Source organism: Styela clava, chromosome 13 (genome assembly GCF_964204865.1).
Source record: "Styela clava chromosome 13, kaStyClav1.hap1.2, whole genome shotgun sequence".
In the NCBI taxonomy this organism is placed as follows: domain Eukaryota; kingdom Metazoa; phylum Chordata; class Ascidiacea; order Stolidobranchia; family Styelidae; genus Styela; species Styela clava.
Window position 1 is genome coordinate 12,319,465 of NC_135262.1, and position 23,950 is coordinate 12,343,414.

A 23,950-nucleotide genomic window follows, 5' to 3' on the forward strand; every position below is an offset into this window, starting at 1 on the left:
ACACGTTGACAGAGTGAAACCCCGATCTGCACTCTTTCACAGGTCAATAAGCACACAATGTATTGTAATGTCAAATGTTCGTATATTGTAAAGTTGCACAATCGAATTGAATCCAAATACAGATACAATAAAATATACACCTCAACCTTTCAACACAGTTATACGGCCGAATCCAAGCAGTATGTCTGTACAATGGAAAATCCTTAAATTTCAACCCTCGGAAATACAAATACAATACAAAGAACGCTTGATACAAGGAAAACTAAGGCTTGTTGCTTGTCGTTATAAATCATTATCAGGAAAATAGCTAGAATGACCTATTTCATTAAATTTACAACAGTATCCCGAGTTATTCACCCAGGGCACTGGTACGCCACTAATTTTTCGCCAACTCGTTTTTTGGTGGGGTTTTCACAAGTCGATTCAATTCTGTAATTTAGTTAAATATACCTTTTTATAGTTTTATGACATCACAATGAAACTAAAAATTTATATAAATAAAATTGATTTATTTATATGTTAGTAAAATAATACCACATAATTCAACATGGAAGAGATGGAATTAAATTTAACGGAAGATGAAATTCAGTTCGAGAAAGAAAGGTTAGAAAGAGAAAATGCGTCTTTGATACAAGAAATTGAAAGATTAGGAGGATTTGCGGACTCGTGTTTTCTGCCATTAAAACCAGATACATACAATGAGAAGACATACTCTACGGAAGCAGTTCCTCCTGCATCAACTCTTACATCCCTGTCATCCTCTTCTACATCATATGCTGCGTTGCCGGGAAAATCTAAGGTATCTAATAACGAATCATGTGGATATGCATTCACAATTTTATACCAGCTATATTTTTTACGTTTTAAAATGAGGTATGTAGCAGACATACTAAAACACAACAAGTTATGGTGGTGTCAAATTATATATCATGACATCTAAACTGTAGACCCTGGTATTTCAATTCTACTTTTTATATGTCAAGAGTTTGCCATGAACTATTTGGTTTTGACAAAAAGCCTATCATACTATTCAGCCCGACGTTACCAGTGATTCACATAGCATGGGCGAATAGAACTGTAACAAAATTAGATTTTTGTATACAGTGATTAAATCAGTGAAGAAATGGAATGTCTATAAAAGCTAATGGGGTTCGAGAACAAAAAGTTTAAGAATTACTCATCGAAGATGTGCTTTATCAAAAATAATAAAAACAACTTCACCAAGAGAATGATGATTACTGATATACAACTCGTTCGATTGTTTGTTCAAAATTTGATGTATTCTCCGTCATCAAACATTCATAACTTCCCCCTTTTGTTCTCAGAAGCCACAAGTTGACAGTGTCGCGTTGTTGGCTGCAGCAAGTCAAAGTCCAAATGACGCAAATGCCAAGCGAATTGTAATGAAATCGGACTTTTTACGTAAGGTTTTGTAAATTATAAAACCGTGATATACTATTAGTGATTTTTCAAATATTCAAGACTTTTAGAACGATGATACAAGAATTCAATGAGAAGTTGGCCAATGATTAAAATCAAAAACTTCATTTTAAAAAGATAAAAAACGTGACACGAAGAAACCATTTTAAGGCACGAAATCGATGGTCATTGTTTGGAGTTAGTCTGATATTGCAGTCGGGTATCGAGTCAAGTTTTAATCGACCCGGAGCTAAAGTCGGATAAAGGCTTTCTCAGATTTTAGATCCCCGTCCACCCGTCATTTCAAACAGTAAACTTTTCAATATTCGTGAAGCTTAGAATCAATCTTCCATCCTATTTTCTGAGCTTGCTTTAACGCTCCTTTTTAATCTAAGATAAAACTATTAAATCTTACTCAGAATCTTACGATGATCTGAAGCTCAATGATACCAAAAAGAATGACAATCCACTATCATCTTTGTCTGAAGGTGCTCTAAGTTTTGATCAAATTGGAAGTGAAAAATATTCAACAACTCCACAAAGGTATTATAAAACAGATTAACAGTTGTTATCTGCAAAAAAGCAAAAAAGTTTGAAAATATTTTTCTGCAATATTTGTTTATAGCATTAAATATCTTCAATCAAATTCTTAACTTGTGTGTCATGTGTTTGTTTAAAACACACAACTGTTCAGTATTCTTGAGTATGTCATGGATATAACAGAGACACTATATATCATAATACTAAGAAACTTGCTGTACTATGAAAAAAGAGCTCAATAGTGGCATCGTGCGACAGAGTAAATCATTAATCATGGTGTTAAGAAATCAACTTACCTTATGAAACCCCAAGATTTAACACAAGTGCTATTGCCTGAAACGTTCTTAAACAATTGCATATGCAGCTACGTTATATCTTAATTGCTTATAGATACTTCATTCCTGTTTCCTCCGCGGTGTTTACGAGTAGGGCCTGATCGATACTGCCTTTTTAAACCGATACCGATAGTTTTCTAAAACTAGGCCGATAAGCCGATACCGATGTTTCCACACATAAAAAGATGGCTACAAGTAACAAGCAACACTCTGATAATTCTGTGTTTTTCTTGCAAAAGAAATGAAATCTATAACAAAATGTTTAACTCATGCAATGATAACAAAAAATTGCATAACAAAATTTAGAGATCCCTAAAATTGGAGTTTCGAAAACTGTCGAGTGTCGACAGTTGAAAATTGTACATACTCTCAATACTTTTTTACTCAATTCCTATGAATTCAGTTTTATTAGGGCATGCGAAGCCCATAGGTGCTATTTTAATCCCATTATCGTTAGTCCTAACTTTGGAGGTGTTTTGTGTAATTTTCAGATAAATTATTAACAATCATTAATAAGATAAAACTGTTGCCAAGAAATTTTAAATTGCATTTAGGGAAGTCTTGAATTCGGAGCTAGGAATGACATTATTATTTGATGATTGTGTTGTTACTGTACAACAGCCATCAAAATGCAAGAGTACAATTATTTGTCATAGTAATAGACGTATATTACAAAGTATTGCCATCATAGGAAAATACGAATTCCATTGAAAGCAGGTATTGCCATCATAAGGATCCCCCAGCATGTGTTTCAGCTTCAAGTTTCTGGTACAATGTTCTTATGATTACTGACTCAACAGCTCAAATCTATTCTATTTATACAACTAGCATTTTCAGCGGAAACTAAATTGCCTTTTCCCCCATGTGTACTCTCTCAAATAATATTATCGATAATAACCTTCCAGTTATGGCCATACATGAAATGAATAAATACACGCCACCCGACTTAATTTTGACACTTTGGCAGTCACATGATTGCCGATAACTATCGATAAAATTAGCCGATACTGATAGTTCGAAATTTGTGAAAAACAAAGTCGATATATCGGTCTGGCCCTATTTACGAGTAATTTTTACGAATTTCTCAGTGTTGAAATGTATAAAAATTATTGGTAGTCGCTAAATCCAGAGTATCGAGCCAAGTCGGTCGTCGAAAGCTCGAAACTCCCATCAATTTTGAGGTTCGAGACTCAGGGCCAGTTGAGTCACTACTCACTACACTCCCGATTTATGAGTCTGACGTTCAATCAACGTTCTTTTTAACACCAAACTAGGTATTATTCATGTGACAAAATTTACCACGCCATACCAGGGCTAATTTCAAATTCTTGCTGATGAATTTTCGATTTTTCAATACAACTTTAATCGACGTGGTAAATCATTGCAATGTTATTTTTTTGTTTCAAGCTATATCCGTGTGGTGTCAAGGCTCACTGCACTGGTTCGAACCTTAGTTTACTTTCATTTATTTTGTCTAGATGACTCGGTTCACTCCGGGTGAAAACCAATTACCAACTCTGCTCATTCAGGTTCTTCGAGCCCGGTCGTCAAATCGAGATAGGAAGAGTTCTAGACAAAAGAGGCGAAAGGAGCGAGGAAGGCACAATCGGACAATCTGTGCAACAACAATCAACTGGTTTTGGATCTGATTCTACACTCAGCAAAAAGTTAAATTTTGACAGCAGTGAAGAGGAGTTTGAGAACATCACTAAAATGACCAAATCCTACGACAAGAAAGGAATTTTTGGCCGCAAGGACAAAAATTGGCAGAAGAGGGTGGTTGGGGAAATTGCATTCCAGCTTGACAGACGAATTTTGCAACATATATTTCATCACAGACGTAGACTGTATGGGTTCACTGTCCGGAATATTTCCGAAAAGATAGATGAAATAGCCACAGATGCAAATGGTGTTTATGACGTACGGAAAGCGACAGAATTGCATGGACGCCAAAACTTTGTAATGTCGATGTTAGCCGAAAAAGCCGAATTCGATCCAAAATACCATCCGATGTTCTCAGAACTTCTGGTAAATAAGTATGGCATTTTGAAGGTCAATCCGTGGGAAGATAAAGAAGAACTGAAATCTCTCCAAAGTGTTGATTTTTTGACCAAACTTGTGACAGAGAATGCATTACCTGAATATAGAACTGATGCTGTTATTTTACTCCGGGCACTAAATGCTATTTCTAGTTGGGATAAAAAGCCTATATTAATGTGGTGATAACTGATAAACAGATGTAATAAATTGTTTCACATTGCTACTAGTATTTGAAAGTTGAAATTCCCAGCACATAGAGCTAATTAAACATAACCTAGACACCTCCACGCATTTTAACCAAAAACTTGTATACGGGAAAATAATAAATAATTTATTCATTTAAAATTCAAATTGCTATGCTATTAAAACGACAAATCTAATTAAAAAAGTAAGAGCGTATATTGCTATCATTGCTGTATTTCATGTTTTTGAGTTGTTTTTCATAACAACAATAAGAAGAAGAAAATACCAACACGAATAAGAACAACAACATAATAACAAAACGATCCATACGTACATTTCGTGTCCAATAAAAGTCAGCTAGCGCCCAACACAAGCATGCTATAAACATCAGGCATCATATTGTAAACAGTCTGTCACTGGTCTGTGATGTTTTGCATTCCTGCACGCTGCAAATAGAATTTTCTTTCTGACGATGCATCACAACAGCCACATACATATCCTGGGCAATGTTAGAGGATCGCAAGTAATCACTGATGCATAAATAAAAACATTTTATTCCATTCCCATGATACGATGATTGCTGTATAAGTGGTTCGTTGACCCAACTATTTTTACATTGCTGAGTTAGGGGCTAGTTGTCATGAAGTGCCTTTAATCAGATTACAACAAATTTAAAGAATACTTCCGTAGTATGTGCAACAAGATGACGGGCATCAGAACGTAGTATGTGTATCAGGTTAGAGTCAGGCCGTAATTTTAGATACAAATACTACGGGAGTCACTTGGCCAGTCCCCGAACTGGTAATAGAACTAAAATAAGGAAAATTGGAATAAAATTTTGGTCTAACCTTAACCTGGTACACATACTATGTTCAGGTGTCCGCCATCTTGTTGCACATACTACGGGAGCGCCATTTTAAAGAGAGGCTACATAAAACCCGAATTGTGGTCTGATGTATTTTGACGGCTTACAAAAATTTGTTCGAGACGGTGGTATAAGAATGTCGGAAGCGGTTGTCCTGAAGATGAGTTGTGCAGGGTTGCCATACTGGCTTTTTAACGCCAAGATTAACATATTTCAAGGGTTGTGGTGCTTGTACCATTTGCTCGTTTAAATAGTTTTGACCTGACTTTTTTGATCACTGGAATCTGGCAACCCTGGATTTGTGCCAAGCGTCCTTTTGTATCAAGAATTGATATATGTTTAGGCGTTTCTCACTACCGATACACCAATGCCAAGCGACATGTTGGCCCAACATGGTAATTGCAGATTCTCTTCAACAGAAATCACGAGCATTCTTTGATGTAAAGATTATTTTCGTCTTCTTTGGTACGATTGCCGTCGTCTAGGGCTGCCTCTGTTTCGAACTCCTCTCCGTCTACCTCGTCTTTTTGTTTTGGTACCACGTTCCGCCTATTTTGAATTCTTTTCTTACCTGCATTTTTGAAAAAAATATTATGCAATATTTATCTTTTCGTTTAATTTGTGGATAGTTTGAATATAACAAATACCAATTACTTTTATCCACGTGGCATAAAATATCTATACTTACACTAGAGCCAGTGTTTTTCAACCTTTTTTTTATCGTGGTATGCCTTTTACAAATTTTCAAGAATTTTGTATAGGCTTACCTTACCAATAACACTTGAATAAACAATAAATTTTAATCACATATTGTACTGCAATATCATTATGCAATCTAATAGGCCAGTGTCCGCAAGTTATAAATTTGACTGATGGCCTTAGCGTCAACGGGAATAATGTTCAACGTAAATCAAACGAAGTGCATAGCAGCCGAAATCACCAACCCAGACGCGTGACCGCATTATCTATATAATTTGTGATGTAACAATGTGTTCACTTTCTTAGATTTAATGGCATTTTATATTTCATGTGTGCCGCGTTTGTATTGTTGTCTCCGATTGAATATTTTATAATTTATTATATTAGAGTTTAGAATCCCTGACTTAGGCTGTACACCCTTCGTATACCCTTTACCTGTTGTAAACCAAACTTATGATTCGGTATACACGTGGGTGTACCGTATACCCGGTTGAAGAGCACTGCGTGACTAGACTAATAAATTAAAAATATACCTGTTAAAAATTTTATGAACTAACATCTTTGGATAACTTATGTTAAGCACATTTTGCACTTTTAGGAAATTGAGGTTTTATAAATATTATGCTGTGATGAATTCATTTTATATATACATAATCTTGTTTTCAACGGGGGGTTAATAGTATCTTAAGCTTCAGTTACCCTTCTTTCCTGTTTCTTTGAAGAAATTGCTGATGAGTGACATCACTGTCGCCATAAAAGCCATACCGAATAAAATCCAAAAATAAACCATGATACGATAAATCGGAATGTATTTTGTGCTTGGATCGGTTCCTGAACAAGGAAACTCAATTAAAATCATACACAAATCATCAATTATGTTATCAATTATGGTAGTCTGAACATGTTTACCAGTTTTTAGTCGCCCACTCGTGAAACACTCTCAAAATAAGTATAAATAATTGGGTAACAATGGTACCTGTGGTTGAGTGTAGAAATAAATTTTCTGGGGTCAAAGGTTAGAGAAACATCCAATGGGTGGCGTGAACTAATTTAGGCAGAAAACTATTGACTATATAAATAAAATAGGCAGAGTATGAACAATAAATATAATTCACCTGCAACAATGTCTCCAAATCCGATAGTTGTTATTGATATGAAGGAGTAGTAAAGAGCATCTTCGTAGCTCCAAGGTTCAAATGAAACAAAAAGAATTGATGGAATCAGTAGACAAAGAACAGCGTACATCAGAGATATAACAGTGATAAGAAGAACTTTGCTAACCCAAGTCCGAGTTGCCTATATTTTAAAATACCAATACATAAGTTCGAACCAATTCCTACACCGCATATAAAATAGTTTTATAAAGTGATAATTCACTAATAAAAGTCATAAATAAATAGCATGCGTCAGAACTAACACTTAGACTGCCTAATAAATTGATATTTGGTTTCATTTTGAAAGATTATGATCTATAAATTGTTAAATGAACGAGACAATAATTCTAGTCCAAAATTGACAAAAATTTACCAAATAAATATTTCACACCAATAGATTAACAAAATATCCTTTGTGAGATGTTTGTATTTTGTATTCTTTGTACCTTTCCATTTATTCTTGTTTCTAGTTTCAATACCAGTCCTGCTATCTTTCCACCAAGTCCAGTGAACATGATAGTAAATAAAGGAATTCCTATAAGTGCATAGATAATGCAAATTGCTCGACCCAGATGCGATTTTGGGTACAGATGACCATAACCTGAAAAAGAAAATTTGGAATGCCGTATTCTGCTGATGAATAATTTAGATTAATTAAGAATTACGCAATGGACATGACGCGGGGGTAAATGATAGTCTTCTTAACGTAACGAAATGTAAAAATAATATCTTGAAAAATGAGAGAGAAATAAAATAATGGACGCCGAGATGGTGTTGTAGTTAAACGTATATTTGCTGATATCGCAACTGTAGTCGTACTTTTGAATATTTTGTGTTCCGAGAGACTAATTTTCAAATTTGCATATCTCAATGTCAAACTTAGAGTCGGAATTGTTCTTTCAAACAGTGTGAGGTTATTTTCATGCTCAAATTCAATATTTTCATGAGTAAATCTGGCAATCAAAAGTCGAGTTTTGTATTAGATTTCCGATAGTAGCAATGGGAAAGAAACTTTTTCAAACTAATTTGACAGAAACCATTACGGAACGGGGCAACAGAAACCAATCAATATTAATTAATTAACATACCAATTGTAGTTACTACAGTTCCAGCGAAAAACACCGATGCCTCAAAATGCCAGTTGTTGACGCACGTTGAAGTCATTGTGGTAAAATCAAATATAAACCCATATTTCTCCGCGTTCGAAATTTCCTAAATGATATGAAATAAATGAGTCAAACTACGTGCTTTTTGCATAAAATTCACACCGGTAAAGAAATAAAATGCATATAATAATATATGACCAAAATATAATAATTCATTTTCAGCTCAACTCCAGACAGTGTACTTTTAATAATAGAAATGCATATTACGGACGCAAGTTAGGATGGCGCCATGCTAGATAATCTAACTTTAGTTGTTACAAGTAATGAAGTGCGACAGCAACATACTCGAAGCCACTTTGAATGGATGGGAAATCCTATTAATAAATAATGCCCAAATATATTCTATATTTCCCCGACTAGCTTGTTAGTCACCTTTAGCATTCTTCTTATTGGGGAAGCACTTGCAATCTTCTTCAATGATCACCAAAGTAAGCAAAATGATAAAATAGTATATATATTGTTTTTATGTTACAAATTGTTGAATTTTATCATTGTTGGCAACAATTCTTTACTAAATCATCTTCATGAATTGACATTTATTCAGTTTTGAATTGTTTTTTGCGGAATTACTAGTATTATCTACTTGGGATAAAAAGTTAAATTAGGTATGATATTTGTACAATGTTTACTATTATACATGGCACTGAAGGTTTGTCGCCATATTCGTCAGGGCACTGATTCCAATACGTTTAGCCTATTTCAGACGAACTATTTTTAGTCATGATTAAATTGTCGTCTGATATGTCTACCCATTTGCGCCGCCAAAACATTGATTTGTTCAATGGGTAGATTCAGTGCCTAATAAACTACTAATTAGTTTCAATAAACCAAAATGGGAAATTCTGTTTGAAAATTTGTCTTGTCATTTGAGATTTGCCATCTAACATTAGTTTACACTGCATTCTGCTTATGACAAATTATATTTCGGAGAAGATGCATACACCTAGTATACTAAAGTATTGTAAAATAACAACAGAAGAGAAACCATGTATAAAGTATTTGCATTTTATGAATTTACCTGTGTGAGATCCAGTAGAGATGTGATGGGTATAGCTGATTTATTCATGTCAACTTCGAAGATTATATTTTCTATTGTGTGGGTGGTTTCTTCGCATTTTTGAGCGTCGTAATTCCCTTCAACGATCATAAAAATTATCCCACCAACTATAAGATAAATAAAATAACATATGACAAGTCCAAGCAAAATTTTCCAATTCATTTCAAATCAGATAGTGTTTTATTCAAGCTTCAAAACTAACAAAAAAAATGGAAATTAATTTAAAAATCGTCCAAATATGATCGTATTTTGTTTGGACTTTCCACTCGGATATAATGTATAGGTTTACAACGTATATTCTGTCTTACTCTGACTATGTCAATATTTTGTCAGTCTCGCTCTGTTTCTGTTACTCTCAATGTTGTCTGTCTACAGTAAGATATTCAGCATATTTCTCAGATGTGCAATCAATAGTCATTAGTCAGTCAGACATCTAAATTGAGAAGCCGTGTCAGAAACGATGATGATAATGCGTTTGCTCGACCGCAACGTTGAAATTCACTCACTCTTGTCTTTATCTATTGGACGACACGCGGTGACAGTAATTCTGATTCTACTCAAAAAATTCAAGTAAAATCTACCGACGTTTTGTTACGCGTGAGCCCGTATAAGGGAATTACAAAGGTATTTAACGTTAAGGGTAAAATAATACTATATGAAAGGATCTTTGATAAATATTCTCTTATTTACTTATAAAACTATCCGGAATTCATCACAGTTGCGGAAGAAATAAATAAATCAGTTGTATCATTCTCATCTTCAAACAGGAAGGAAACATATATTATTCATTTAAGCTCAAATATGAAATTACTAATCTTGATTCTTCTTTTGAGTCAACGGAAAAAACGAATGCTTCCGAGATTGACTGTCACTGGCACTATATTTGTAGAGTAGATAGTAAATATACCTTTGAACGATATATATGCTCTCTATTTGCACATAATGTTGGATGTCTTGTACGCATTTAAAGGAAAATCTAACAATCTGATATACACTTCAGTACGATACATTCCAATTGCGAGTACACATATCATCGTATTTAAAATACTGATCACAATTTTAGTCATATCGTGAAGTTACCCCAGCATAACTAATCCACTATAACAAATAAAAACCAACTTCCAAAACTCCAGTATTTTGTGAGCACTGGAACGTCTAGTGGTAAAAAATTGTTCTTATTCTCTTCATACCACGAGCAAGTTTCAAAACAGACTTTATTCGAAAGTCTTTAATGCACCGTCATCGATCAGTGGGTTTAGAATCGATCAATGTTTTTTTTTCAAATATGCGCCGAATATAATCTGTTTTTTGCAAATGAGACAACCAAAACAAGCTATAGCACAATCTCAGCTAGCTATAACAGAATATAAAAAATCAGAATATAGAAAATACAATTCCGAATATATGACGATTTATAGATTTCAAAGCATAACGTCATCGGTGTTATACTCCTCGTTCAAATATATTCGTACCATACCATTTATAAAACAAGTACTAAATAGTACTTTTGTTAGTTTAATAATGTTTACCCTCTTTAAATAAACGCCATAGGTGTTGACGACGTGATATATTTATCAGCGGGGTTTACATTTCTCACTACATGCCCTCATTATAAAAATTCTTTTTCGTTAGCTTTAACTTTATGAATTTAACTTTCGCATCTATAAAAATTGCAAGCATTGTTTCGCAATTGCGCTATTTGTATTGTACGGTATATTTATGTCTAGCTTCAACATCCACTTGGGAACGTTCCTGTAATTCTTTCTGCCTGGTAATCCAACTCATTAGTCGCCAAACATAATGCTTTGACTTCTTAACTTTGTTGAATGCTTTCAATAACAGCTTTTATTATACCGATGTCAATTCATAGTCTACAAATCTATTTGGCTGCTGAAATTTCATTTAACCGTTAACTAACCGCTTCACTACATATCGAAAACAATTATAAAATTTCTTTTATTATTTTCTTTTCTTTTTCTGCCACGTTTGATGATATGTATTATGAATAGATATAACCAATATAAATCATTTTGCTTGGCATTTGTGAAGGTAACGAATGTCGGTTAGGATTCTTTGTCTAATTCAGTTTTCAACACACGTGCCTATAAAATATTTATTGTGCTGTAATTGTTTGTATAAGGTAATTTTGTCTAGGTATAGTTTTACATATCTATCTGAATTTATACATAGTTTAGATTAGAACAAACAGCTGAAAAATTCATATACCATGCTTTATAGAAATACGGCGTATTTATAGGCATCTGGATGTAAACACAGCTTACACAAGCAGTTACTTATATGCAAAGAGCTATTCCTATTTTGAAAAAACCGGACAATTTGCGTTTCGTCATTGCCTACCCAATTCATTACACTCAGGTTAAGATGGTGGGAATGGGATTCGAACCCGAGATTTTATTCTGCAATGCCATTATAGGTAAAACTAACAATTCAACCATTAAGCGACTGTGACCATCCAAGCTGGTAAATATTACAATAGGATTTGATGTGAATACATAAAAAAATTGTAAATATTTTTTATAAAAAAAAACACTTTTAATCAAAATCCCTAAGAAGATTAAATCTTACTCATTCTCTGAAATTGCAATTTTTTTTTATTAATTTAATAATTTTAAACTAAAATTCAAAACTACAATGAGCTTTGATAAAATGTTGCTCTAGTTTTCTCTTAATTAAACAATACAAAATTCTACATAAGAAATGAATAATGCAGCTGCTCTGTTTTGTTCTTTAAACATTAGGGAAACCTAGCCATATTTTATTCATTTGAGCTCAAATATAAAATTGCTACTTTTTATATCTCAATAAAAAAGCTAAGTTTACGTCTGCTGTCATTGTCTTTATATTTGTAGATTAGAAGAACCTTTCATACTTTTTCACACATTTTAAAAAGCTTGGAAAGTTGACCACTAGTCAAATAGAAATTCAGAGCAAAGCTTCTATTTCTTGTCAATATAGGCTTTCTTTGAGCATATTATCGTTGTATACAAAATCTACTTAAGGACTTGTGAGTGTAGTGGGCTTGGCTTGAGAACTCAGCTTCCGACATATACTGGTATTACGACTTGAATCTAAACTCGAGTGTTATAATTTTGCACTCAAAGTTGAGTGATTTGCTGTTCTTTCATAGCTGCAATGAAGCTAGTTTATTGCTCTGGGTGATTTGGGGATGAATGAGGACTAACACTGGGACATATTTTAGAAAATAAAATTATTCTATTATGTAAACGTTTTCATTAGTTTACGCCACAATGCGGGAGTATTTTAGGGCTTATGTTGTATGCAAATGATGCAGACCCAATGCCGAACCATTGTTTTATTACATCACAGTGCTTACCTTGGCCCCGCTATGTCACGGTTGTATTTGAAACGCAATGCCTACATTAGCTAGACTACTTACTACGGTTTTATTACTACACAGTGCCTGCCACGATCAATCGTTTTAACTACAGCGTGAGAAACGACGCTGAAAACTGGCATGGCGGTCAGTCCTGAGCTGAGCCATGAAGGTTTGTCTTTGTTGGACTTGTGTTTTGAGCTATGACTGTGGAGTCGGAGTTTGGCAATTTTTCACTGAAGCCAGAGTCATATTTTCCAACTGTCCGAAGTCATTTTGAATTCTCGAGTGTCCGATTTGGAATTTTGTACTTTTCAATGATGATGATGAGGGACAAAATCTTCTCAAAAAGGAATTAAGTATTTTGAGCATTTTTAACAATATATCGCCCTGCTTACGAGTGCGAAGCTGAAGTCGACAATTTTTACAACCCGGAGTTGGAAAAAACAAATTTTTCCTAATCCGGATTCAATTTACCGATCTTAAGATCGATAAGTAAAAACACAGAAGATCAGATAAGGGAAATTCTATTTTTGGTAATACAACATACCCTGGATTTAAAATGGATGGTTAATAGTTACCGATATTATAACTGTTTTCTTACAATAATGTACACGAGACCCACCTTCGGAGCACCTCACATTATTGTGAAAGATGCGCGGCTTCACAGGTAATACGTGACGCTATTACGCTTTGGTTTTTCTCGCCCTTCCCCGTTCCACGTTACGCCCTATTATTATCACAGGTATTCTCACTTTTGCACAACCTAATTCATTTTTGTTACAATTTAATATGTTTCTCCCATTGCCAAAATCATTCAATGGTGTAATTCTCAGCACTAGCGAACGAAATGAAGGAGGCAAACGAACCGTATTTCATCATAACAATTCATTATTATCGCCAAAACACTAAATAGGTTTAAAGTTGATTTATAAACAATTTTATTTTCACGTTAGGAATTTCGTGCAAGGCCCGATAATAATTTGATGGCAAAGATCGTAGCATTTACTATGTCGAAACGCTTATTCGACTTTTCAGACCGCAGAAACTATCCGAAAAATAACCGTTTTTGTGTTCGAGATATGAAATAATCGTCAATTCCACCATGCTTTCGTGAAATAGTGCAATTTAATAAATTTAATGACGTTTTTACTATTGAGTTTCATTGCATCGGTGTTTATGCTACCACGCGTTTCGCCAGATTACCGGCATGATTACAGATCGCAAGGGTGGGTAAAATAGAATATTTAAATCGAATCGAATAATTAGAATAATTTTAACGAATTTTCGAATATCGGGTATTTTTAATACACATACAACGGATATCCAGAATGCTAGGCATTCTAATGTTGGTGAGCTATTTCCGGCCGTCCACTCTTTTTATACAAGGACTACTTCCTACGCAACGTTTGGTTTTTATATTCCAGAGAGAACTATGCGTTCATGGGGGCGACATATTTTAAAGACGGCTATTAAAGAGTGAATCCGGGATTTTATTTCGATATTTATTGTTCACGCCTGTTTTGATCTTTCTCCCCACCGATAGTAAATTAACTGTCCCAATTTTAAGCTAACAATATTATCATTTCTGACGTTGAAATGCGGATATTTATAGTGAGGATAGTTGACCTTCTTGTGATATTACTTTCCTATTGTGTCTGTTTTATTTTCGTATTAAATAGTGAACAAAAAACCCTGCAAGGTCATTGCGTGAATCCTGAATGTTATTTTGATTTTAAATAATACTTCAATAAATCGGCAATTATGGCAAGTCTACTAGTCAAATAATAATTCCTTGGTCAAATTTAGGAAAAATTTTGCACAATAATTTGTTACCTTGTTTGGCATTTTCAATTTCACGAAACGGGGTTGGCGCGCATTGTGCAAAACTTAGAATTAAAACAATACCCAAATACCTGAAATACGACTCCTCAAATTTGTCGTTTCTGTTTGTTAGCAAGAGCCGTGGGTAATTCTTGTGGAATTTAAAGGATTTGAAATTGGAATCATTTGAAATAAATTCAAAAATGAAATATTCTCGCGGCACATCAAAATCTTTTTGCGGCACACTAATGTGGCACGGCACCCTGGTTGGGAACCACTGCTCTATGTCCTTTATTTTCTGTTACGTAGTGTTTGCCTCTATTGTCACGTAACAACAGAGGTAGACACAGCTTTATGCAATTTTGGAAGCTGCAGTTTCTTTATCTGCTGAACTGAGTTTAGCGAACATGAGAATGATTTTTTCAGTATTTCAAAGGAAAATTGGGCAGAGATGGGGAAGAAGAGTTGACATTGCCTTCACTCTTTAGGCCTATATATTTAAAAAGCATAAAGTACACATAAACGATCACAAAATTGGGTTTAACTTGAAGGCAGCAATTTTTGTTTCGGGTGAGGGTGCCGTGTGTTTTGTCCCTGATAATTTGGCGCTGCATGAACAAAAAGTCTGGGAACCGCTGTCGTAAACAGAGAATGACTTATTACTTATCGATTTTAATCGGTAAGTATGTTGATAGGTATTTGTCTGTTTGTCTGTTAGATGTTCGCGATATCTCACGAAAGCAAGATTGAATCTGCTAAAGATTTTGCATGTACATTCATTATAAGTCGTACCAGTAGCCTATTGATTTTGGATGAATTTTGTCGTATAATTAGCGAGTTATTGATTAATTAGTGATGGGACACAAGGTGACACTATGGAGTAAGAGGGTTGTTTTGGGGGATCCCCTAACTTTCGATCGATAAGTCTTCGGTCTCTGACCGATATTCTCGTTTCTCAGTTGCTGCCGTGACTCTGATGGTGATGCTTTTCTTACAGTGAGCGCTCTTGCGAAAGAGAATTGAAGAGAAACGCTACCCTGTGCATTTGCCCTATATGTCGAGTAGCCACCCAACACATTTCAGAAAGGCGAAACCATTTGAGGCAGATGAGCGATGGATGGCAATTTTTTCGTACATATTGTGGTGGTGCTTTTTTCGCTTCTTCTATATTGAGCGCCTTTGTAAAAGATAATTGAATAGATACGCTTGGCTGAGCATGTGCGTTATATATCAAGTTGCAACACAACAGGTTGCCAGGTGAAATCATTTGAGGCAGACGGGGGGTTAATGGAAATATTTTTGTACAATATTGTGCCAGCGGCATCCAACGAGTCGGGTATATTCGTACACTTTATATCAACTGCATCGAAAGGCATGACCGCATATGAATATTGAGTTGACTATACATGCCTATGACATTGGGTATGTATGTAGGCCTACATTACTTGAATGGCTGTATATTTATATTGAATTGGCTGATTACAATCACTAATACTTTTATATTTTCCATTTCGTTTTTATATTACACATGCAGATCTCACAGACCTACCTCCAAAATCACCACTGGGGTTTGGTAACCACTGCCATAAATCTAAAATCCTTCGCGTATTCAAGATTTCCCTATTTTGACTACGAAGAAAAAAAGACGGTCTTTACAAGGTTTTGATTTTGTTGATTTATTTCCCCAAAACATGGAGGTTTCAAAGTACGCAATGCTTATGCACCATAACCGTCGATTGCGTGAATAGGTTCCTGAATTGCATCAAGGTAGCAGACGCCGCCAAAATCACAACTCGATGCTGAGGGTATTGCATTATAATATGCTGCAAAAACAGCCCCTGCACCTTGCCTCAAGCGATTGTTATCACATGAGTATGGATCAACATTGCAGCAAGCTTGAACGTCGGCAGCATCACTACACTCTGGATCGACCTGAAAAATATCAATATGGAACAAAGCGTAAGACTTAGACTACATCACTGTTGATGATGGCTAATAATGCCTTGTCGAGTAACGTCCCTAATAATTGATTGTGCTATCTGTCTTGTTCTAACGTGTCGCAGTTGCGTCACTCGCTAGTATGTTCTGTTGCTGTAGACATCTTATGTTGTGTGTTATGCTGGTGTAATGAAGAAGTGTAAGCGTATTCAGTTGAACCCTTATTCTATAATAGCTTGGGTGTAGAACTTAACATATAACCAAGACATTATTAACAATCACTCTCTCATAAGTTCTTCTAGAATCTAGAGTTTGAACATTTGAGAATAATTGAAAGTGTCGTCTCCTGCGATGAAATATACTTACATTTGCGTAGGTGTTGTCACTGCTGCATGCCCATAACATACTGCCGCAAATGTCAGCATTGTTTGCGTCGTCTTTGATACGGCATTCGGGATTTGGTGCATAACCATCATGTAACACATATTTGCGCATAGCCGTACCGCCGAAGTTGCATGAATCTCCATCGTTTATTTGTTCGTCGTATGCAGCGAATACTTCGGTTGCCAACGCTAAAATAAATTTTGATTCGGGTAAGACGTAAACTCAATATTGTCACTTTATAGCTACCCATTTCCATACAACGCTGTGTGAACCATATTTTCATCAGGCACGAAGATTCTGATTTCAATAATGCTGTTATAAAAATATTCTATTATGCGGCTTGGTTTTATTTACTTACTTTGTACTCTAGTAATTTCACAGCTTCTTGTCGCGCAGCAATTCAATAGTTCGGAAGTACATTGGGCACTTACATCAGCCTCCAATTGATTATAACAAGCCCATTCCACGTTTCCACATATATCGCCGTAAGACGCTGTAGGCTTGACACCACATTTGAATGTCGATATGTCCTAAAAGTATCGTTTGAAAAAATCATTAATTTCTGAACCAATTGCTATGAAATATTCAGCGGGGAAAGATTGTATTTTTCGCTAGAAGTCTATCACTTTTTTTATTTAAAAAAATTCTGCGGGTTCTATGAGATTCGTTTTTGTTGTGCGATGACGTCATTAAAAATTTCACACCTTGTGGCGGTTTCACTTTCCGATTGTTGCGTTCTGGTAGTCAGTCAAAGTCGGGAAGGCTACGGTATCGGTACTGTAAAAGGTTTTATACTCGCATTGCTTCCTTTTGGCCATATATTTGAGCAGTGTTTCTTGTTTTTAAAAGTCAGGAAGTAAATTTAATTTTTTTCACAGAGATAGTCACACAGTCCCGATCCGAGTAAAGCTATATAAAGCATTATCTAAACAGTTACGGCTTACAAACCTCTAGTGGATAAGCTCGTACGTAGTCGACCTTCATTTCAGCATCCGGATAATTCCAGGTAGTGGTTGGTGTTGGATCCGTAACGTAATGTCCCCCAACAGCAACATTAAGAATTATGTAAAAGTATTGATTGAAAGGATCACCTATAAAAAATTACTGTAAATAATCACAAATGTTTAAATGTCGGTGACATATGTGTGATAGTGAACAGAGAAAAATATAATATATACCTGTTTTAGTCTATTAAAACGAAGTAAGATATTTTTTTCCAATTTCAAAATGGTTTTGAATAGGCTATTATTATATTAGGCTATCCTACACTTCACACTTAGTAATGCTTGAGTTCCGACTATTTGGTGACTGGTGATGACATTATTTATTTGGTCAAAAATTTCAATCTGACCTTTATTTCCGTACATCCATCCTACTTGTCTGTCAAGATTGTGCATATGATAAGGCTTGCCATCCAAGCTGTATACCTACGAATTCAATTCAGAGTTAGTAGATCACCGTGATACGTTACCTTAATTCATGTCATTGCCCTAACTTAATTGCAAATAATTTGAATATGGCTACAGATACTAAAAAAATTTATAAGATCTTAACGCGCGTCTATTGAAACAAAAATATTTTAAACCCAAAATCGGGGGCATGTGACCCACCTTGATGCAACTTAGTACTCGGATGATCATTCGTGAGTATTACGGTAGCATATGAAGTTTTTAACAAAAGTATATCTAGACAATTTTCAAACCAACTTTTAATATGCCAATAGTATTCTCCCGATGGAAAAAATCAAGTAGAGGCAAAATGTGAGGGTAGCTCAAAATAGCTTTGATTTGAAAATCAATGCGGTAATTGCAGCATAAGTATTTGTCCTAATTTTCTATACGCACGACGGTTCATTAGAAAATGTTCCACATTCTCTTAAACATTACTAAAATCGAAATGGCCAGTATTATGATACCCCATTCCAGTGGCTCTTAACCTTTCCGAGCCTGCTGAACCCCTGCGCCATTTGGCATGCTCCCGCCGAACCTCATCGTACTGAACGGTTAAAATTAGGAGCCCAATTCTAACTTTATAAAAAAGAAGCTAATTTCGTGCAAGGTTATAAAAAATGAACATTATGGAAGAATCTCAGATACCAATACCACGTGCGGAAATAGCTATTGGCTTGTCACAATAGTGTCGGCGGCGGGGAAAAAGATGTGTTTTGTTGTATAACCTTATTGGGTGAAATGGCAAAAATGGATAAAAAATTAGCAACTTTGAAAATCCAAGATATGATTATATGCCTCAAAAACGTTGGTAGCTAAAGTCAGTCGTTTCTTAAACTTCAAACTACATTGAAATGCGTATAAAGCTTTTGACAATTGTTTTATTTTACAGAAATAGAGATATGATACGGTACGGATGACGATAATTTTAAGCAAAGCTCTGCAATAAAGTATTCTTTGTTGCAAATTTATCACCTAGTGAAATTCATACACGCTCTGATTTTGCAGTGATTTATGTACATCTTCAATCATTCGCAAAACTGAGGTATTTAAAACTGAGTTAAATTTTATTAGTACGTTAGATTATGAATAGGTGTTACGCAAATATTCAGCCTGAAAATCCTTGGTTTGTCATAACAACCCAGGATATTTCAAAGCCATAAACAGAAAGAATCTTAAAGCACTATCATAGATAAGTACAAACACCAAAGCGCACGACATATGTGGAGATATGAGCTTTTGATGAAACGTACTAGAATCCAAGAACATCGACAGGTCCACTAAAACTTATATCTGCGCAAATCTATACACACAGCTAAGCTTATTTATCGATTGTTGGACGTATAGGTTTGAATATCTCCTATGAACTACCAGTATAGTTATTTTTGCATAATTAGTAGACGAGGTAATAGTGAAGTCCCGTAATATAAAAATGTTTCAGAGGACTTTCGGAAGACGATCGATCGATCGTACCCCTTGAACAGCTCCACCGAACCCCAGTGGTTCGATCGAACTCAGGTTAAGAACCACTGCCCTCTTCCGTAAAAGGATGACCGTACATTTGATACCATGCGTATATCCGCGGGTTCAATCTATATCCGGATGCTAAAACCTACGGGTTAGGGTTAGTATGGGTTCAAATATCCGTGAAACAAAAAAATTCCCATAGGTGCAATAGTATGCAGTTGCAATTGTCGTGGGTTCAAATGTACGGGAACCCTGTAAAGGTGCTTATTTAATTAAACGGCAATATCCCGTCAGCAGTCAAAATAAAATTGTGTCCATTAACCAAAGTAAACGCGTCAAAGTCATAATGCTGTTTTCTATAGTGCGAATATTGTACGATACCAAGCTTGGCCATTGTATGTATATAAGTTGTTTATTCCATTCATCAACGCAGGATCGCCAAATTTTCGAAAGGACTTGGACGTATGAGTGAGCAAATGTTAATGAAATCAAACACCTACCAACTCTGTTGGTGTCCAATCAAGTTGATAAACGTGATATTGGTCAATTGAACCGTCAATATCGAGATCGCCACTGTTCTCATAGTAATGGTAATCACAACATGGAAGATCTCCAAAATGAATTGTACTCTGGATCTCAGCCATGTTGTCGCCTCTAGCTTCACAAATATCGATCTCGCCACTCTTAGGCCATGTTCCAAATACGTCGTCACTGTCGTTTGGTAAAAATGTGTGCACGGTTGATGAGTATACCGAAGTTTATTAAAACGCATTTCTACGAATAACCTGCGCATGTCATAGTCAAACGCTAATACCAAACTAGGTTGTTCCTTACCGAGGCATCATCCAAATAGCAGGCCACAATCCATTACCATTAGGTAGTTTTGCACGAACCTGAACGCGCCCATACTTCATTGCAAATTGTGAGTGGAGTCTCCCAGAAGTGTATTTTCTTCCTTGATACCTTTCAAAGCAAGGCTATATAGTTTAGTCGAAAAGAGTGCATTACGTTTTACACACACGCTTATTATGATTCTTAGGATGCTGATGAATATGCGGTGTTTGTGACTTACATTTCTTTTATGGGCTTTATAACCAAATTTCCATTTTCAACGTAAATGTTTTGTTCTCGTGCTGTATAATACTGGAGTTCGTTGTTATGGGGATTTCCAGTTACTTCAATGACCCAGTCCGCAGTAGAGTCTGCACTATCGAACTCGTTGTCATATATCAAAGCACCTGAAACGTGATAACTTATGGTTAAGAAATGCCGGAAGATAATTACAAATATATTAAATATGAGTTCATGGTTTTAAAGTAAACCTAATGGGTACATTACGAAGTTAAAACTTAACATACCGGCCGCATAGGCGAGAACCGTCAGAAACAAAGTTAGGGTTTTATATTCCATATTGTGTTGCTTTCTCCAAACGACTACAACACTACTGTGGCCTGACAAACCCCCGAAGCTTATATATAGAGCACAAGCGAAATTTGACGTCAACAGTCTGATACGTGTTCAAATATTCATGTAAACTACAGTATTTATCCAAAGTAATCAGCGCTATCGCGAAAATTACCAAACAGTTTTGATATATACGACATACAGACGATTCGAAAATAGACGAAAGAAAATGCCGACTTGAACTCACTCATCATAACTAATTTTTACCTTTGCTATGACTCCTCGTAGGGGAATGACGGACCTGTGTGCGCAATCGGGTCCTAGGGAGTGATTGTAATAGCGAGAGCGGAACAAACCTGTAAAATAATATTTGACTCACTAGTATATTATCTTGTCTGATGGAATAGGTTTGAATTCAAACCATTTTAGAAACCTTATTTAAATTGTGAATAAATAATCTCATAGAAACGATCGAAATATGCAAAACTGTGCGCTAATTCATACGTAAGTTGGTTCCATTATCTGTGCACCAACGTACATTTGCACCCAAGACAATTGCACCTGCATACTTTTGCACCCACGAACATTTGCACTCTCGAACAATTGCACCCGTAGATTGTAGCACACACATAGGCTACATTATTCACCCTTGAACATTTACAACCATGGACATTTGCACCAACGTGCATTTGAACCAAAATACATTTGCATCCAGCATATTTGCACCTGCGGGCATTTCAATCCGCGGACATTTGCACCCATGAACATTTGAACCCACGATATCTCATCTATAGACAATTGCACCCATGAAATTTTGCACCTGTAAACATTAACACACATTGAAGTGAAAGAGGTTTTATTGCAATTTACGCCAAAACGGGGATATCCTAACGTTATGAATAGTCATGAAGACAAACTCACTGCAAACCCGAACGCAACTAATTTGAATTTCCATCCAAATCGTGGAAAAAATCTTCATTGGTATAGGCACCCTTATGACGCAATATTACGAAGAGTAGGAAAGTACCGTGAACAAATTGTTCAATATAAATCCTGCTTTCGCCAAGTCGAAGTCGTTTCCCGCTCTGTTTTTCTTATTTTTATCTATTATTCTTTCTCAAAGTACTTCTCTCTTGTCTTGTACAATTGTTTTAACACTGACTCGATTAAATTATGTACGACCAGTTTTCTTCGCCATTGTCTATTTACCACCGTGCATTTGACTACGTTTGCAATATTTCATCGAAAGAAAATGACCGACAAAAGTGAGATAGGATCACAACTCGTAAATGTCTGTAAAAACGTATCAACCCTCACCAAGAATACAGGCTACTTAAAAATTGTCTTTTTTCATTTCGAATATATATTTATAGTTGGTAATTAAATAAACACGGTTATTGGCGAGCACACATGTCTGGCACACTTGCATATGCGTGAAAGTGTCATGGGTACAAATACTCCCGGATGCAGGTGTGCATGGGTATAAATGTACGTGAGTGCAAATGCACGTAGGTGAAATATACATTAAATTAAAAGAATACATGCAAGTGTACATGTAAGGGTGCAAGTGTACGTGAGTTCAAATACACATGAGTGCAAATATATGTGAGTGCAAATGTACATGTGTGCGAATGTACGCTGGTGCAAATGTTCGTGCCATGTCCGCGGGTGATCGATAATCGATATGAAGGTTTAAAACTTTTGGGCTGAAAATGTACGGGTGCAAATATCCGTGGTTGCATATGTCGGTGGGTTCAAAAGTATAAAGGTGCAAATGTACGTGTGTGCAAATGTGCTGACACCGAAGTCTATATAAACACATTCTATGTGCGTCATTATTGCATAAGTTTTCGTCTATCGACTAATCTAATTGTTGGCTTATGAAATAAAAATAGTCGTATTATATTGACATATACATTAATGACGTCCTTGAGAAAGAAAACCTGTCGCTGTTGATAAAAACGAGTGCGCAATACTCAAATACGTGACCACGAATGTCACGCGTCCGTAAGGTTATATCTGTAGTTAAGCACCGCATTTGTTAATAAGCAGGTACAAATAAAATGAGGACACACTTTCTTTGGGCACACTTGTCCACAGATCATTTTTTAAAATAAGTTTCAGTCTTTTGCATTTGTGAAATCTTGCGGTTTTCCCGCAATCCCCAACTTTTATCTACCTAACACTTTTCTTCATAATATGGTGTATATTTGTAAAGCTTCTTCCACGTATGAGGCTGCAGTTGGTAGCATGAACTTTCTAAAAATAAAATATTGATTGGTTTTTACAGAACGCTTTCATGTATTCCTGAGATGTTTAAATATATATATATATATATCTTTGTTGCGTGTCGTCGAATATTCTAGCACCAACAAAAAAAAACATTCAATAAGGTTCTACTCACGCTTGATTGTGCACCCTTCTTGTATTATTAGACAGGAAAAAATCATGATTATGTCGGACTGGAATGATATAATGCCACACGGCTACGCTCCAGGTTGAGCGATATTCGCAGATGTAGAAAAACTTGGAGTATCACCCTACAACATTTTAGTGAAACGATCCATGTGTACACTCCGATTATTTCCCACCAAACTTCTTTGTAGCCATTAATGATCTGTGAGAAAATACGTACGCAAGGTCGCAAATACTCAGATAACAGTCGACCAGCA

At 35.6% G+C, this 23,950-nt stretch overlaps 3 protein-coding genes across 5 annotated transcripts; 1 reads left to right on the forward strand and 2 right to left on the reverse strand.

Moving 5' to 3' along the window:
- The first annotated feature begins 520 nt into the window (after nt 1-520).
- LOC120332566 (uncharacterized) lies at nt 521-4,554 on the forward strand. Its single transcript, XM_039399835.2, has 4 exons — nt 521-799; nt 1,326-1,422; nt 1,839-1,962; nt 3,824-4,554. The coding sequence occupies exons 1-4, from the start codon at nt 548-550 to the stop codon at nt 4,515-4,517; spliced, it is 1,167 nt and encodes a 388-aa protein (XP_039255769.2). The 5' UTR covers nt 521-547; the 3' UTR covers nt 4,518-4,554.
- A 31-nt stretch (nt 4,555-4,585) lies between these two features.
- Nucleotides 4,586-9,651, reverse strand: LOC120332568 (potassium channel, subfamily K, member 16-like). Of its 3 annotated transcripts, none has more exons than XM_039399837.2 (7): nt 9,420-9,651; nt 8,774-8,809; nt 8,324-8,447; nt 7,682-7,836; nt 7,197-7,377; nt 6,781-6,912; nt 4,586-5,953 (listed from the first exon to the last, which is right to left on the reverse strand). In XM_039399837.2, the coding sequence occupies exons 1-7, from the start codon at nt 9,618-9,620 to the stop codon at nt 5,805-5,807; spliced, it is 978 nt and encodes a 325-aa protein (XP_039255771.2). In that variant the 5' UTR covers nt 9,621-9,651; the 3' UTR covers nt 4,586-5,804. The 3 variants fall into 3 exon arrangements, with proteins under 3 accessions (XP_039255771.2, XP_039255770.2, XP_039255772.2); XM_039399836.2 differs by having other exon boundaries at nt 8,774-8,812; XM_039399838.2 differs by lacking the exon at nt 8,774-8,809.
- A 6,640-nt stretch (nt 9,652-16,291) lies between these two features.
- Nucleotides 16,292-21,319, reverse strand: LOC120333148 (glucan endo-1,3-beta-glucosidase-like). The gene is made up of 9 exons (XM_039400508.2): nt 21,233-21,319; nt 20,947-21,112; nt 20,709-20,837; nt 20,375-20,585; nt 18,311-18,386; nt 17,908-18,050; nt 17,318-17,489; nt 16,942-17,147; nt 16,292-16,569 (listed from the first exon to the last, which is right to left on the reverse strand). Exons 1-9 carry the CDS (start codon nt 21,282-21,284, stop codon nt 16,354-16,356), a joined length of 1,371 nt encoding a protein of 456 aa, XP_039256442.2. The 5' UTR covers nt 21,285-21,319; the 3' UTR covers nt 16,292-16,353.
- Between the last annotated feature and the right edge of the window lie 2,631 nt (nt 21,320-23,950).

Coding starts and splice junctions, on each gene's coding strand:
- LOC120332566 (XM_039399835.2), top strand. CDS start 548: ATGGAAGAGATGGAATTAAATTTAACGGAAGATGAAATTCAGTTCGAG. Junction 1,423..1,838: donor AATGAAATCGGACTTTTTAC/GTAAGGTTTTGT, acceptor AATCTTACTCAG/AATCTTACGATGATCTGAAG. Junction 1,963..3,823: donor TATTCAACAACTCCACAAAG/GTATTATAAAAC, acceptor CTGCTCATTCAG/GTTCTTCGAGCCCGGTCGTC.
- LOC120332568 (XM_039399836.2), bottom strand. CDS start 9,620: ATGAATTGGAAAATTTTGCTTGGACTTGTCATATGTTATTTTATTTAT. Junction 8,813..9,419: donor CTCTACTGGATCTCACACAG/GTAAATTCATAA, acceptor TGATCATTGAAG/AAGATTGCAAGTGCTTCCCC. Junction 7,837..8,323: donor AACTGTAGTAACTACAATTG/GTATGTTAATTA, acceptor TTTCTTTTTCAG/GTTATGGTCATCTGTACCCA.
- LOC120333148 (XM_039400508.2), bottom strand. CDS start 21,284: ATGGAATATAAAACCCTAACTTTGTTTCTGACGGTTCTCGCCTATGCG. Junction 18,387..20,374: donor ATTGGACACCAACAGAGTTG/GTAGGTGTTTGA, acceptor TTGAATTCGTAG/GTATACAGCTTGGATGGCAA. Junction 17,148..17,317: donor TGAAATTACTAGAGTACAAA/GTAAGTAAATAA, acceptor AATTTATTTTAG/CGTTGGCAACCGAAGTATTC.